At 36.7% G+C, this 15,739-nt stretch overlaps 2 protein-coding genes across 2 annotated transcripts; one reads left to right on the top strand and one right to left on the bottom strand.

Moving 5' to 3' along the window:
• The first annotated feature begins 2,544 nt into the window (after positions 1 to 2,544).
• Positions 2,545 to 4,103, top strand: prss1 (serine protease 1). The gene is made up of 5 exons (XM_053494669.1): positions 2,545 to 2,613; positions 2,788 to 2,947; positions 3,096 to 3,349; positions 3,522 to 3,658; positions 3,860 to 4,103. The coding sequence occupies exons 1-5, from the start codon at positions 2,574 to 2,576 to the stop codon at positions 4,007 to 4,009; spliced, it is 741 nt and encodes a 246-aa protein (XP_053350644.1). The 5' UTR covers positions 2,545 to 2,573; the 3' UTR covers positions 4,010 to 4,103.
• A 1,188-nt stretch (positions 4,104 to 5,291) lies between these two features.
• On the bottom strand, positions 5,292 to 14,269 carry si:dkeyp-84f3.9 (zinc finger protein 234). Its single transcript, XM_053493600.1, has 2 exons — positions 14,025 to 14,269; positions 5,292 to 8,735 (listed from the first exon to the last, which is right to left on the bottom strand). The coding sequence occupies exon 2, from the start codon at positions 8,450 to 8,452 to the stop codon at positions 5,711 to 5,713; it is 2,742 nt and encodes a 913-aa protein (XP_053349575.1). The 5' UTR covers positions 8,453 to 8,735; positions 14,025 to 14,269; the 3' UTR covers positions 5,292 to 5,710.
• Between the last annotated feature and the right edge of the window lie 1,470 nt (positions 14,270 to 15,739).

A 15,739-nucleotide genomic window follows, 5' to 3' on the forward strand; every position in this document is an offset into this window, starting at 1 on the left:
GATTTATCCTGTATTCGAAGGGTCGCGGGAAGCCTAAAGCCTGGACAGGGTGCCAATCCATCGTAGGGCACACACATACTCACACATATACAGGTGCTCACACACTGCACCAATAGATTAAATATTATAAAAGCTAGACTGAATATTTTTACTGCGATTAGTTAATATTTTCACCGCTGAAATAACATCGCTGAAGTGGAATAAATGAATTTTAACATGCTGGAGTCATATTAAGACAAAACTTCATCTTCATCAGAACTTCCTTTTTTATTTTTCATCTGTGATTCACACTCTGATTACCGAACAGGAAGTGTATTTGGCTGATGATGAAAGAAAAATAACATAAACAAGGCTTAAGATACTCAAACTTACAAAATTGTATTTCCTTGTATTAATATGTTAGACAGAGAGTTCTGCTGTACAGAGAGACAGACAGACATGTGCGTGGGCTTCAACCTGAAATAATAATATCACTGATTACATTAAAGCTAATCAGCTTATTTTTAGCATTATCCTTTTAACTATGTCTACAAACTCTTTTCCTGTCAATGACGGGTACTTCAGCCAGTCTACAAATAAATAAAGGGAAAAAAGACTGTGTGAACTTTATGGAAAAATTTACAGGAAGTCTGCAGAGTAACTTTACAGTTACTCTGCTCTGTGTCAGAGGAATTATAAATACACTCATATTACATTATTTTCATTGCACTATAGTCTTGTCTTTTCATTTATTTCATTCTCTCTACTATACTACTTTTTCAACTTGCTGGTGCATGTCATGTATAGTTCTGTTTCTGTCTATGTATATATATATATATACAGTGGGGGAAATAAGTATTTGTTACCATACAGATTTTCTAAGTTTTCCCACTTACAAAGAAATAAATGGTCTATAATTTTTATCATAGGTTTATGGTAAATGATTGAGACAGAATATCAACCAAAAAAAGCTCATGATACAAATGTTATAAATTGAGTTGCATTTCTATGAGAGAAATAAGTATTTGATCCCCAAGCAAAACATGACTTAGTACTTGGTGGAGAAACCCTTACTGGAAAGCACAGTGGGAAGACGTTTCTTGTAGTTGGTTACCAGATTTGCACACATCTTGGGATGCATTTTAATCCACTATTCCTTACAGATTTTCTCTAAATGTTTAAGGTTTCTTGCCTTGGCAACTCACCATTATTTACCTCATTAATGCACCTTACCTCCTGGATTAAGCCCTCACATGGAGACATCACTTTTTCGGGTTCACTGCACTTACACCTGTTGTCCTCATTAGTAAACATTTAATAGCATCATTGAATGGTAGCAAAAACATAATACACCAATTAGTAAGAACACAAGAGTGTGTCAAATGTATTAATACAATTAATACTTATTATGTCCTACTAATCCCAAATATATAAGATAAAATAAAAAATGCATGCGAAATTTAAGCTTGAGTCCTAAAAGGCACATTTAAAAAAAATTGTTTACTTTGTTGTATAATCTGTGAACTGGCTGTATACAACTTCTCTTTGGGATTATTCTACTATAAGATTACTCTCTCTCTCTCGCTCTCTATCTATCTATTACTGATCAGTGCTATGTTAAATATTTAATGGTGACGTTCTTTAACAAATATTGCTTTGTTTTATATTCTTGTATTTTTAAAAATAAAAGTCTGTTTACTGTATTTTTTTAAATAAATAATAGTAAAAAACTACAATAATTTATTTCATATAGCAATACTACACCATTAAACACAAGAATATACTTGAAATCATGGGTGCAGATTTTGAAATACTCAAAACATAAAAAATTGGTTGCTTCTTTGACAGATGTTGGTTCCCACACAAGTTATATTTAAGAGTTGTTTTAGTATGTGAATGTGATAAGCTTCTTGTTTCCATTAGGGTGGAGCTTTGACCTTGCCAATAAGTAGTAAATTGATAAGTACATTAAAATACACATTTTATCACATTTTATTTCATGATTCACAATATTATACATTTTTATAAAATATTTATTGGGGCCAGAAATGAGCTCTTGTGTTAATAAAAGGAAATCCTTACTCAGTCAGGATTTTCCAGTTCCTTCTCTCAAAAGGTACATTAACTCATAATTTAATAACCATTTCCCTGCTCTAAAGCAGCATGACTTTCTCTTATGCACATAATTTATTTCTGCAAGTGAAAGGTAGTGGGCTTATGAACTATTTCAGTTATATAACACTTTTAAAATGCTAAATGCTAATTTTGGAAAGGACAGAAACCATAATTCTCAATGTAATAATGTGTACTACAGTCACTACAAAACAATGATCTATTTCCGTGGTGTTAATATGCATCATAAAAAAATAAGAATTAAAATAATAAAAACAAATAGCATTTTCCTGAAATAGCAGATATAAACAGAATATAATTGTAGCTGTAGATTTGTTATCTGTACATAGACAAGCCAGCCATCTGCATTTTCTCAAGCAGGTAAATCATTCATTTGTGGATTTAAATAAATTTAGAGATAAGAGAATATATAAAAACTATGTTTTTCACCAAACCTTCTGCTGATCATCACTGACCGAATTATGAAGTGGATCATTTTACTCTCTCTCTTTGCAGTGGCATGTACGTTTCTACTGTTTACTTCTGTTTTGTACAGTATATTAATAGAATTTGTTTATTATATTGTTTCTTATTATTTTTTTAATAAATGTTTAGGACAAATTTTTGTATGTTGTGGCTCGTAATATATATATAAATCTGCAATTATTTTCTTTCTTTCCTCTCTCCGCTAAAAAGTCACTGCCCCTGTGAATGACGATGATAAGATTGTTGGAGGGTATGAGTGCAGAAGGAATGGTGTTCCCTATCAGGTGTCTCTAAATATTGGATACCACTTCTGTGGAGGCTCTCTGATAAGCAATCTCTGGGTCGTGTCAGCTGCTCACTGTTACAAGTCGTAAGTAAAGGGCTTTTTATTCCCGAGCCTATCCCAGGAAATGTACACGTCTACAATTTCGTCTACCTACAAAAAAAGGGGGGGTTAATACTATTTTCATTGTAGAGTATTTTCATCTTGTAATGGACTCTTGTATTCTTTCTATTAGGCGTATTGAGGTGCGTTTGGGTGAGCACAACATCGATGCCAACGAAGGAACAGAGCAGTTCATTAGCTCAGCAACGGTCATCAGACACCCCAGTTACAGCAGCAGCACTCTCAACAATGATATCATGCTCATCAAGCTGAGCCGGGCTGCCAGCCTGAATAGCTACGTGCAAACTGTGGCTTTGCCGTCCAGCTGTGCTTCTGCTGGTACAACATGTCTGATCTCTGGATGGGGAAACACCCTCAGCAGTGGCAGTAAGTGTTTCTTTATACTGTACATCCATTAGGATGTCACAGTACTTCTTACACAAGCAGGTACTACACTAATGTTTTACATGAATGCTATTACTAATAGCTTACCAAAATGGCTTAGTATGCAGAAAGGAATTGTTTTAACAACTGTGGCTATCATATTTTTTTTTAAAAGCAAACTACCCATCCAATCTGAGGTGCTTGGACGCCCCAATCCTGAGTGACACCACTTGCAGAAATTCTTATCCGGGTCAGATCACTAGCAACATGTTCTGTGCTGGCTTCATTGAGGGAGGCAAAGATTCTTGCCAGGTAAACAGATCATAGTTTGTCCAACAATAAGTCATTTTAATTTACAAAATGCACAAGATAACCATAATTTAGAGTTAATAATATCAAAGAAACAGCATAAATTACATTACGATAAATTTATGTCTACAAGCCAAAGAACAGAACATTAGTGCTGCTTCTTTGATTTTATTAATGATCAATCCTTTTCCTTCCCATTTCCAGGGAGATTCTGGTGGCCCAGTCGTGTGCAACAATCAACTTCAGGGTATCGTGTCCTGGGGATACGGCTGCGCTCAAAAGAACAACCCTGGTGTCTACACCAAGGTCTGCAACTACAATACCTGGATCAGGAACACCATGAGCAGCAATTAGTTCCTTCAGATGTCACACTTTGTGGCGCTCACTACAACACCACCAAATATATGTGAATAAATAAACTAAATTACCTTTTTCTCTGCAAATGAAACACTTGGGTAATTTCTTTTAATCTCAGAGAACTGAAACTAGTTTAACACCACACTACAGAGTAGGGGTTGGGCATAATGCAAAGCAACATGAGTACTGTAAATTACTGTTCCACACCAATACGAGTTAAAAAAAAAAAGCCAAACCAATAGAAATCAGTCCCAGTCCTAGTGATGGAACATGGAACTAAATAGTTCTAGCAAACACTGCAGAGCTCCATGTGATAAAACATCGTTTTAAGGATATCATTATTATTTTGAATTGTAGATAAAAAGCAAACTAAAACATTTTCTTTACATTTTAGGTCTCTAAAACTGATAAAGAAATTCCTTTATCACTATGGTGTTAGATTTTGCAAGTATGATTCCTTCGTGTGTTTACATTTGCAAAAAAACACAGTACTTGCCACTCCTACGCTGCCACCTCAATTGAACTGGCTATATGATATGGTTATGTGGTTAACCTACCCAAGCACATGAACTGGAAAGGAAAACAGGAAAACCTCTATTATTTATGTGCTGATTTACACAATTAGTCAGGAAACTGAGACACACCTCAGGTTACACACGAGCAGCCTTTTTACTTTAAACACAGCGCAATGATTGGCACTTTAGGCACTGCAGACTTTATGTAATATTGAGTTAGGATCAATAAAGGAGTCCAATAGGAGAGTTACCTACAGCCACTGGCACACATGGGTACATATGCAAAAATGCACATGCACACAGAGATCAGTCATTGCCCTACAAACTCTGCGGGCACTGTTTCACTGCATTCCCTATAAGACTATGATCAGTTTTTTTTTTTTTTTGGCCAAGTGGTGACCAAGGTGTAGTTTTGGAGAGGCCGACTTAGCAAGTGCTTTTTAACCCATCTGAATTTTAATCCTTGTAAGCCTTTGTAAGCCTAAGTGAGCAATACTTGTATTTACCATAAGGTACATGGTATAGGATTATCTTGAATTTCAGTCAAATCCTACGTATCTGCTTCTCCTTTCATGTAGATTTATTAGATCATTTGAAAACATGCACTACAGAGAAAATACATTTTAGGTATAAAAAGTGCAGATATATTAGATTTAAAATATATATACAAATCAATATATACAATTTAAAAAAAAACACTCTCGAGTATGTAGCACTCTTGATAACAAACCTTAACACTTATAATAATGTTAAAATGCACAACATCTGTTTTCCAAACCAATTTTAATCACAAAAATGTACAGCAGTTTTGAACAGTTATCTAAACTATTTAACCTGGAATTTTTGAAAAATATTCCAGTCCATGATCATTAAGACACATGTCATTTTAACTACACAAGTAGTTAAGTGCTATAATTAAAGCTTCAACAGACCTAAAAGAAGAGATATTTCACTTTTAACATCCAAATGCAGGCAATGCTACCTACAATCATTCGATAAAATGATGTCTGCCTTTCTTAAATTCACATTAAAACCATGACAAGTTGTGCACGTCTACATCTAGTAGAAACTGTTTTTAGAGCTTAGAATAGTGATTGAAAAATCTCCCATGCAGCGCTCTTGGTCAATGTTTAAAAACGTCCTCTAAAAGTATGATGAGAATACATTTATAATGGCATCATCTTTATATCTCTCCTCTGGCATGTTTCAAGTAATGTTCATGCAAAGCTGGAAGAAAGGCAAAACAAGCACCACAGTCTGTGCACGCAAGATGCCCAGCTTTGTGCAATGATTTGGACTCCAGAGCAGACCCACTGTGCATTTCCTTAGTTGTCACGGAACTCATGTAAGCACACATAGAGCTTTTTATTTCTTTTGTTCCTAAATGCGTTGGCTTAGAATCCGACGAGAAAAATGGAAAAGTCATATTTTGTGCATAACCGATATCCATTTCCAACTGGGTTTGTGTTTGAACTGAATCTGAAGGGATGGAAGTGAAGTGATGTCCATGAATGAGATCTTGACACGGTTCCGAATTATTTTGATGAGATGTAGAAATGGCAAAGTGGAGGTTGTTTTTGTCAGGTGGATAGTATTGCCCCTTCTTCCGTTGTTCGTGCCTGTTATTGTTTTGGTTATTCAGTCCTTTAGGTGAATGGCATAGCTGATGATTGAAAAGTAAATCCAAGGTTTTGAAACTGGCAACACACTTACCGCATTCATAAGGTTTCATCATCGGCTGCACATCAACCACATACGGCATGTCTACCTGTGAGTTTTTAAAACAATGCGTTACTCGATGCCGCTTTAGGACTATAGCTGTTGAAAAACCTTTGCCGCAGATGTCACATAAATGAGGCATGCTTGACTGATGCCATTCCTGTTGATGGTTCTTCAAACTCGTGGCATTGGAAAAGGTGTGAGGACAAATGGGGCAGAAATATGCATTAAGCTCTGGATGTTGTTGCAGGTGCTCCATGTATATACTGGCAAAGCGAAAACCCTGACCACATTTTGGACAAAAGAAGCGGCCTCGTCTTTGTTTGTGCACACGCTGGTGACGCCAAAAGTTGCTCCAGTTTTCTAAGTTTTTCCCGCAGTGGCCACAGGTGAAGCTCTTACCCCGAGCATGACTTAGCATATGGGCCCGCAGTCTTCCGACATGCCTGAAAAGCCGTCCGCACCGTGGACACAAATACTTCCTTGGGTCTGATTTCTGGTCCAGGCTGTTTAACAAAGCTACAATATAGCTCACTTTAAAAGGTTGACAATGGCTAAGATTGCTTTGAGGATCATAAGCAGAGGTGGCCATTACCCTAGGGGGGCAAGCCAGCAGAGATGGATATTTCTTAGGTTTCTGAGGCTGGAAAAAGTCAGACTGTGGTGCTTCTCTCTGCTTATTCTGGTATTCCTGTTTACAAGATTCGACCAAGCTGGGTTTCTGCACTTTTATGGGTGTGGATCCTGTACTTGCAACCGGTGAGCCTTGATCTGTTTTAGGCTCTGTGGTTTTGGTTTCTACCTTGACTGAAGAATGACTATGAGGCTTTGACTTTGCAAGCCACATTGCAAAACAGTGTTTTGTGTGAGTGTCAAGTTCAGAGCGAAGACTGTATTTCTGACCACACCTTTCACAGCTATAACGGTGACTATCTGTGTGTGCTTGCACATGAACATCATACTCATCTCTCGTGCCAAAGCACTTTTTACAAAGGTGACACCTGAAGGTTACAACGCCAGCAATTTCCATATCTTTTAAAGTGGCATGGGTTTGCCTTTTCCCTTCGCAGGTATGACCTTTCAGTGTCCCAATCTGTGAAAATCCTTTCCCACATTTAGAACATAGGAAGGGTTTGACGGACCAGTGTACTCTTTCATGGACTCGAACAGTGCACGCCTGTGTAAATGCTTTGCCACACACTCTGCAAGAGTAGGGTTTTTCACCACTGTGAGTCCGAAGGTGTATTTTAAGCACCGATTTGTAAGGAAAGATCTTTCCACAGATAGAGCAGGCAACGGGTTTTCTGCTCCTGTTGAGAGGCTCAGTGCTTTTGTCTGAGCAGTCATTTGTAAAAACTGGAGTCACACTCACTTGGTTCTCTCTCGGTGGTGTCACACTCTTGGGAACATTGGCTTTGTTTTGATATATGCTAGAATTTTGCAAAGTTACACTTTTAGGTGCATTATGGATCTTGGTGTGTGATCTAAGGTTGGAGAGTTGGGCAAAGGCTTTACCACAAATCTGGCAACTGAAAGGCTTCTCTCCTGTGTGGACACGCCGGTGGATTATGTAAGCTGATGCATGATTGAATGGGCGTCCACAGAACTCACATTTAATAACACGCTTCTCCTTGCGTGGACGGCCACGATATGAGGAACTGTCTCTTTCGAGTGGATTATCCGCATTCACTGCATTGCTTTCTTCAGAATGAGATTCAACTACAGTCGAAGGTTTCTGATCACACTGCTGATCATTGTGCTCCTGCTCATCCCCTGAAAGTGGTCCAGGTATAGAAGCTAAGCTATTCGAGACATTATTCTCATCAGCTGTTTGGTTAGATTGCTCAGATCTCTGAAGGTCCACCTTAGAATCATCATGTTTGTGGTTGCCGTCATTTGTTTTCTCATTGGAATCATGCAGAAGCTTGTCGTTAAGTACCGGGATTTCTGCAGAGTCAGGTACGGAATTTGTCGGAGTGGTATGCAGAATTTCGGGATGATCAGAAGAGTCCTTGTTATTAATGTCCACTGGATCATCATGCTGCCTGTTGTCTTCTGTAGGCATACATGTGTCTTCCATGATTGTGCAGGACTCCTTCACTATAGGAATTTGCTCAAGTTTATCCACTGTATCCTCATGTGACTTTTTCATTAGTTCAGCACATGACATTCTCCTACGCAGTGTTAAAAGAGAACCAAATACCATGTGCCTTTATAAAAGGTGGCACAATACGTCCAACAAATAATCATTGTAAATAAGCTGCTTTTAAGAGAGCGAGTTGTAAAGCTGTTCAAAAAGCCACTGTGTCTTTAACGCTGTTTGTTCAGACAAAAAGATAAGACAACAAAAATGAAAGGGTGTCATTTTTTTTCCCCTTTAAAAAACATACATATATTTATGTTGCCTTATTGGCCAAGCTCTCCAATCCTGAAATGCTTTGCTTGATGTCCTGTTTTGTCCTTTTATACATGTATGCTGCACCAGGAACCTGAAAAAAAGATTAGAAATAAGATTTTAAATGAAAGTATACCAATAAAATAGAACAGAAAGTACTATAAGCAAGCTTTAAGACTAAAGACAAAATAGAAAAAAAAAATAGAAAGGGATATAGTTAAAATAAACATTCACATTAAATCACTAAAAATAAATTACTTCGGTAAAAGATGTAACAAACTACAACTACACGTAAAATATTTTTGCACATTCAGTTTTTAATACAATTTGCAGTACATAATTTTCTCTGTCATTTTTTTCACTTTTTCTCCGGAGGTTTACAGACTAGTAGCAGGTCCGTTTGCTTTGTATTTAACTACCCATTTAGTAAAATCTCTAACAAATTCTAAACGCATGTACTACCTCCATTGTGTAATACATGCGTTTAAAATTTGTTACAGATTTTACTAAACAGTAAGTTAAACATGGCATCAATCAGTAAGAAATTATTATAGGTTTATCTGTATACTGTATTTCATTCAATATTTTAGCAGAAAATTAAATATTCATATTTTAATAATTTGGTCCTAAAGACTAAATGAAACATCTCTGCTTGGTAAAAACGATTGATTTTGAACAAAAGATATTTTCAAAATCAGTTTATTTATTTTTATTTTGATTCTTATTATTATTTTAATCAACTACTGTATCCTGTAGATATTGTAGCCCGTCAAAGTTATCTGAGGTTTTGACAATGGATGAAAGTGTAGCACCAACCATTCACACACATGCAAATCTCATGACTTTAATATGTTTTTTATTTATTTTTTTTCCATGACTTTTCCAAAACCTTCCGATATGTTTTTTTTTTTTTATATATAATTTTCCCAGATCTTTTAAATGTGATTCCTACATTTCAAGGTGTCGTTCATCTTGCTATACAGAACCTTAAGATTATACTCGGCTAATTTGCAAACAAAGCTAACCACAACTAACAGGATGCATAAAGCTTTTTCTTTTTTTTTTTGACGAATCAATAAGACCTATATTCTAGGTCTTATTGTATGTATGCAGACGAGCAGGGACCAATTTTAGAAAAATGAATGGCCTACAGCAATGCAGTGCAAAATAATAATCCATCCACGTATTCACATTTACATGCATAAAGCAGCAAATGTAAAAATGTAAATGCAAATAGTAAACTGTTATGCCTGTATTTTAACTGTTTGACGCTGAACAAAACGATCATTCTGTCATTATTATGTCTATCAATTACGATTCCTCACTAGTGACAACATATGGAGTATGCTCTGGTTTAAAACTAGGTCAGATAAATAACAGGCTTTAAATCCTATGGCTTTGTTTAATTAGTTCTGGAAACTTATCATAAATATTAGAAATACAATGTAAATATTTAATCACAAATATTTAATTTTTTTTTTCAAATTTAAATACCAAACTAAACATTTAAAACATTTAGAACATTTATTTATTGTAAATAATCCAACTGCAGTACCATTAGGGCCCACCAGCGGGTGCCAGTGGGCAGCAGCCTACACTTTGGCATACACTGACCTAGAAGCTAGCCCAGACTGTTTTCTTGTTATAATACATTAAGGTGGTAGAATTTGCCTGTTTTGGCTGGCAATTTTTTTTTTACAATGGGTTCGAAGATTAACCCTATTAAAGAGCAATCAGATCCGGGTTCTGAAAGCATGTGAAATTATTTTGCATTTTTCACATTGCAGGCCTGAATCAAAGCTAAAATATTAAAGTCTGCAAGTTTTCCTCTTTTTTTGGCCAGGCAGTATATGTATGTATTGTTATGTATGCGCTGATGGAAGCTGGCCTGCTGTTGCTTGGATACAATTCTGTTAGATTAATGCAATCATTCCCAAGTTATAATTACCTTCAAAATCAATAAATGAAAACAGCTATTTCTGTGGGTAAATGATAATAACAGTTGTTTTGTTTCCCAATGCAACATTGATCCTCACAATATCAGCACTTATATAATATATAAATAGTTCAACATTATACATATCCATTTCTTTCAAAACATACTCATAATATCACTAAAATAAAAACATACTTTTACTTTTAATGTATAAAATAGGAATGTCCAGATGGGTCCAGACTCAGCAAAAATGATAGAATGGAAAAAACAGGCAAAGTCTTTTTTTTTTTTTTCAGTATTCGAATGTCCAGTTCTGGTCAGCCTCTGACCACTGTAGTCTCATAGGACTATTCTTGGCTGATATGGAACATGTTGTGGCCGTCTGCCGTTTCAGCACAGCATGGGATTAGAGTGTTTTTTTTAGTTACTATGGGATGATTTCATGTTAAATCAACTAGCCGCAGACGACTTTTCCATCACTCAGTCTCAAATCTTTTTCCTATCGTTTGCTAGCACTTACAAGTCCTAGAAGGCCCAAATTCACATAAATACACCAAGATTCATCGACATAGCTTCATACTTTGTACATCATAATGGAAAAAGTCTTTCAAATAAAAGGGCAGCTTTGCATATTTTCTTTATTTTTATTGGCTGCCACTTTGTTTTGGCTGCGAGTTGACTAAAAAAAAGAGGTTTTTAGTTCTCATAACAAAAGTCAGTTCCGTAAAAAAAAAAAACACACTTTTAATGACTGTAACTAAGCATATTATACTATTTAAATACAATCATAGGAACTACACAAGCCTTAATTAAACAGCTGCAGAAATACTTAATGAACTAATGTACAGTGAAGGAGCTCTAATAACATATTGTTTCAACGGCTTGAGTTAAACACCAATTCATGTTTTGCAAGCAAAGACATTCACAGCTTTTTCTGATTGGGGCCATAACAATGTTTTGCTGCCCTGCATTATGAAGGAGATTAAGGCTTGTACAGTACTAAAAACTAGCAAAAAACCTGACACATGTTAAAAGATAACCTTGCAAACACGACATTTTCTGACAGACATTTAAAACTCAATAGCATTTGAGATGGAGGAATTTTCCCTATTCTGAAGATTGGTGTGAACATTAACTGAAGCTCTTGACATTTATTTATGAACAAGATAGATAATAGCATTATTGTACAGTTGTACCTGGGGTGCCAAGTAAGGATAATGACTCCAGGGGGACGTTAAAATTTTAAGCATAAATGTTAATGGCTTCATCAATGTTGGAGTCACAAAATGTTAGGCTATATCTTGTGGCACCCCTGGGAATGCCTGATAATTTTAACTCAGAATATCACAAAAGGGCAAACAGCAATAAGCTTTAATAGGAGAACAATGACAGAACTGTTACTCCTGTACAGTCAAATTCTGGCTTTTGAGCTGTTTTTAAACTGTGTCTTAAGACAATTTAAATTATCAGATTACACAATCAAGCCACAAACCAGATGTTAAAAAATGCTAGGATAGTAGGATATCCGAAGAATTACTCTACTCAATTTTGTGGTTCATACAGATCAAACACTTCAGCGGCACTAATTTAGCCAAATACTGTTGTTTGGCATCCATCAGGAGTGCGATGTAATACATCCCTTTCTCCTTACCTTCATCTTCAAGCATAAATCATTTAAAGCTCTCACTGCATGTTGAACTGGTTTGTGAGTCATACTTAATTAACCTCATTATTATTATTATTACTGTTATTCGTAGTAGTACTAGTAGGATTTGCACCCAATGTGACAATTCCATGGTTTTAATTATTTTAATTAATCTTCTGGCTGAATGTGAATTCTTTCCTCATGAGCATGTTACACTGTTATTGTCAGTAATTATTTGTGCAAGATTATGAATTACTGTTCTATTTTACAAGGCTGGCAAAGGTAATGTAATATTTGATCATTGCTTTTATCTGTAGTGTTTATGTTTGGTATTTAAGCAGTACAGATTCTACTGAAGCCCACTGCAATTACTGGATTTATTATTATTTTTTTTTTATAAATAAGTTTACTGTGATGAAAACCTTTCTGCTATGACTTGACTCGCTTAGGGCAGAACATGATTAAACCCATGGAAAATAGGATGCATTTCACATTTCTATCAAAAGTTCATCAGAGTGTAAAGAAAAAAAAAAGCTTGTTCTGACCCAGTTTTATCCTATATTATATGTCTCGCCTGACTATTTTACTCTATTAGCACGTGAGAATTATTAAACTTGATTGCTTATACAGTATGTTGCACACCTCCTGGGACTTTGCACAATGCTCATTTTCACACAAACGAGTTGCACTCAATTGTATTTTATACTGTAAAATATATGCACTTAATACCTCATACACTTCTATTTCAGTTTTATTTTATTTGCCACATGGTAAATATTTTTCTTTTATTTCCTATTATCTCTCTATTTAAACATTCTTTATGATTATTAATTGTACTTGCTAGTTCAGTTCATTCTTGCAGAGAATAAGCAATTTACTGCATATCATACTGTATGGCTGTGTATGTCTCATCTCATCGTCAATACCGTTTTATCCTGAATAGAAGGTCACATGGGGGCATAAGTCTCTTAGGGCATGAGTCGGGGTACACCCTGCATGGGGTGCCAATACATTGCAGAACACACATACACACAGTCACAGGCTTATTCAGACACGATGGGCAATTTGGGAACGCCAAATAGCCTAACCTGCGTGTCTTTGGACTGTGGGAGGAAACCAAAGTCCCCAGAGAAAACATGCAAACTCTATGCACACAGACCCAATGCGGGAATCGAACCCAGACCCTGGAGGCGCAAGACGCTGACCACTACACCACCATACCGCCAGCTGTTTATGTGACAAATAAAATGTTAATCTGATTACTTTCTTCAAGCTAGAAGAAGTAACATGCAGTGATCCTCATACAAAAGATCTAACAAGGATATGCACACAGTGTAGCAGAGATCAAACGTTTTTAAAAGGTTAAGGATGTGTGAACTTTAGGACTAACCTAGGTATAACTTAGCAGCATGTTTGAAGAAAAAAAAAAAAAAAAACTTTCCAGAAACATTTTTCTTTCCCCTGGTACATCAGTTCAGTGTCTGATTCGATGTTAGATCAGAGTTCAGGTGGTTGATGTAACTGTGGCGGTTCTTTTTCTACAGACATAACAGAATAATGAGATAATCAGATCGACGTGTTATGCGTGTAACAGTGCAGCATGCATGTGTGAAAGCTGAATGTTTGCACGGTCGGTCGCGGAGGCTTTTATCGCTCTGCATGTTGATGCTGATCACACGTTTATCCAACATCCCGCGCATGCACTCACACATTCTCACTATTAGTGTGTTAAAACAGTTTTTTTTTTTTTTTTTTAAAGAATCTTTTTCTCTGTTTACTCGACGTGACAAATCGCGACTTACTGGAGGCGCTATTGCATCCGGCACGCGCACAATCGCCGAGGGTCCTCGGGGATCATTTAATTAGAAAACACCAAAGTCCGCGCCTGCAGTGCTCCTCCTGGAAATGCTCTCTTTCTGACATCGAGACGCGTTTACTCTTACTCTTCTGCAATGTCGGCAAAGTGCATACAAGTCACTAACACTGCATTTTCAACGTATAATCGTATTTATGCGCCCGGTAGACCTGCGAAGACAACACTAGCTAGTTTTACACGACGGCCACCGGAAGTCGCTTTTTTTTTTTTTTTTTTTTTTTTTAGAATAAAAGACTCAATCAGGATACAATAAATTTGACTGGATTTGCCTATCCTTTAGATAAGTAGCCTCACAATTACTAACTGTATACCATTCTCACAATGTACTCTCCCTCTCCCAGCAGTGACAAGGGTATAATTGTTCACAGCACAGTAGTGTCATTGACATTACACTGGCATGGTCGTGTGTGTCTGTGGGTGTGTATGTGGTTATGGTCTATGTGTAGCAGGGAACAGCCATTGATCACATTTGTTTTCAAAAATCACCAGACAAGTATTCAAGAATTACACATAACCTCTGATCAGAAACTGAACAGTACTATAGTGTTAAACTCAGGTCCTGTGTGCTGTAGTCCTACAGAGATGTGTGTTTCCCTGTGTGTAACAAACCACATTTACCTGGTTTATACGATGAATCCGGTTAAATGTCTCAGTACAACTGATGTCTAACCTCTGCAGTCCCGTGGCCTTCCTGGACTGGGGTCTGAGACCAGACGATGAACAAAATTTTAAATATTATATATATAAACATATTTTTTGGGGGGGTTTTTTTTGCCCGTGGTAGGACCTCTGGTCAACATTCACACACGCTACGGGCAATTATCAAACACCAATTAGTTTAATCTGCATGTCTTTGGACTGTGGGAGTACCCTGGGGAAAACTCACCAAGCAAGGCGAGAATATGCAAACTCTATGCACACAGACCCAGGAATCAAACCCAGACCCTGAAGGTGTAAGGCTACAGGGCTAACCACTACACTACTTTGCCGCCAAGAATAGTTATTATGTGTCACAAGTTAATTAAAATAGTCTCATTTAAGTTTCATTAGGAATTTAGTTGTTTTAGTGTGCCTGAGCAATGTAAAATATAACTGATGAAGTAATACCAGTGCTACACAGATACACTCTATTATGCTGCTGTCATTTGTGTACATGTTCACCATGTAACCCTTTACTGAGTAACTTAAAAAATGTACAAGCGTGAAAACTGACCCTATTTAATATACAAGGTGGTATCAAATATTTTTGAGATTAGCTCTGTTTACAAGAGTTTTATTATAATTTGGGGACAAATTCTCAATGAATAATCTCAATGAAAAAAGACTATAAGCATGCATTTGGTTAAGCTGCAGACCTGCCTTGCCTTTTTCAGTCATGGAAATAATGTGCTCTTCCACTGCTCCGACTGTTTTTTCGTCTCAGGGTTATACCCGTAAACCCAAGTTTCATTATCGGTAGTGATCTTCGACATGAAGAACGGGTCATCTACAGCACACTGACAGAGTTCTTGGCAGACTTCAATGCGATGTTCCTTCTGCTACTGGGTCAGCAGCCTGGGGACGAACTTGGCAGCAATACAGCACTGATCTCTTGTCATCTTTCAGTAATGTTCTGCTCTTGAAGTGTGTGCGCCAGTCAAA

This window comes from Clarias gariepinus, chromosome 4 (genome assembly GCF_024256425.1).
Source record: "Clarias gariepinus isolate MV-2021 ecotype Netherlands chromosome 4, CGAR_prim_01v2, whole genome shotgun sequence".
NCBI lineage: Eukaryota > Metazoa > Chordata > Actinopteri > Siluriformes > Clariidae > Clarias > Clarias gariepinus.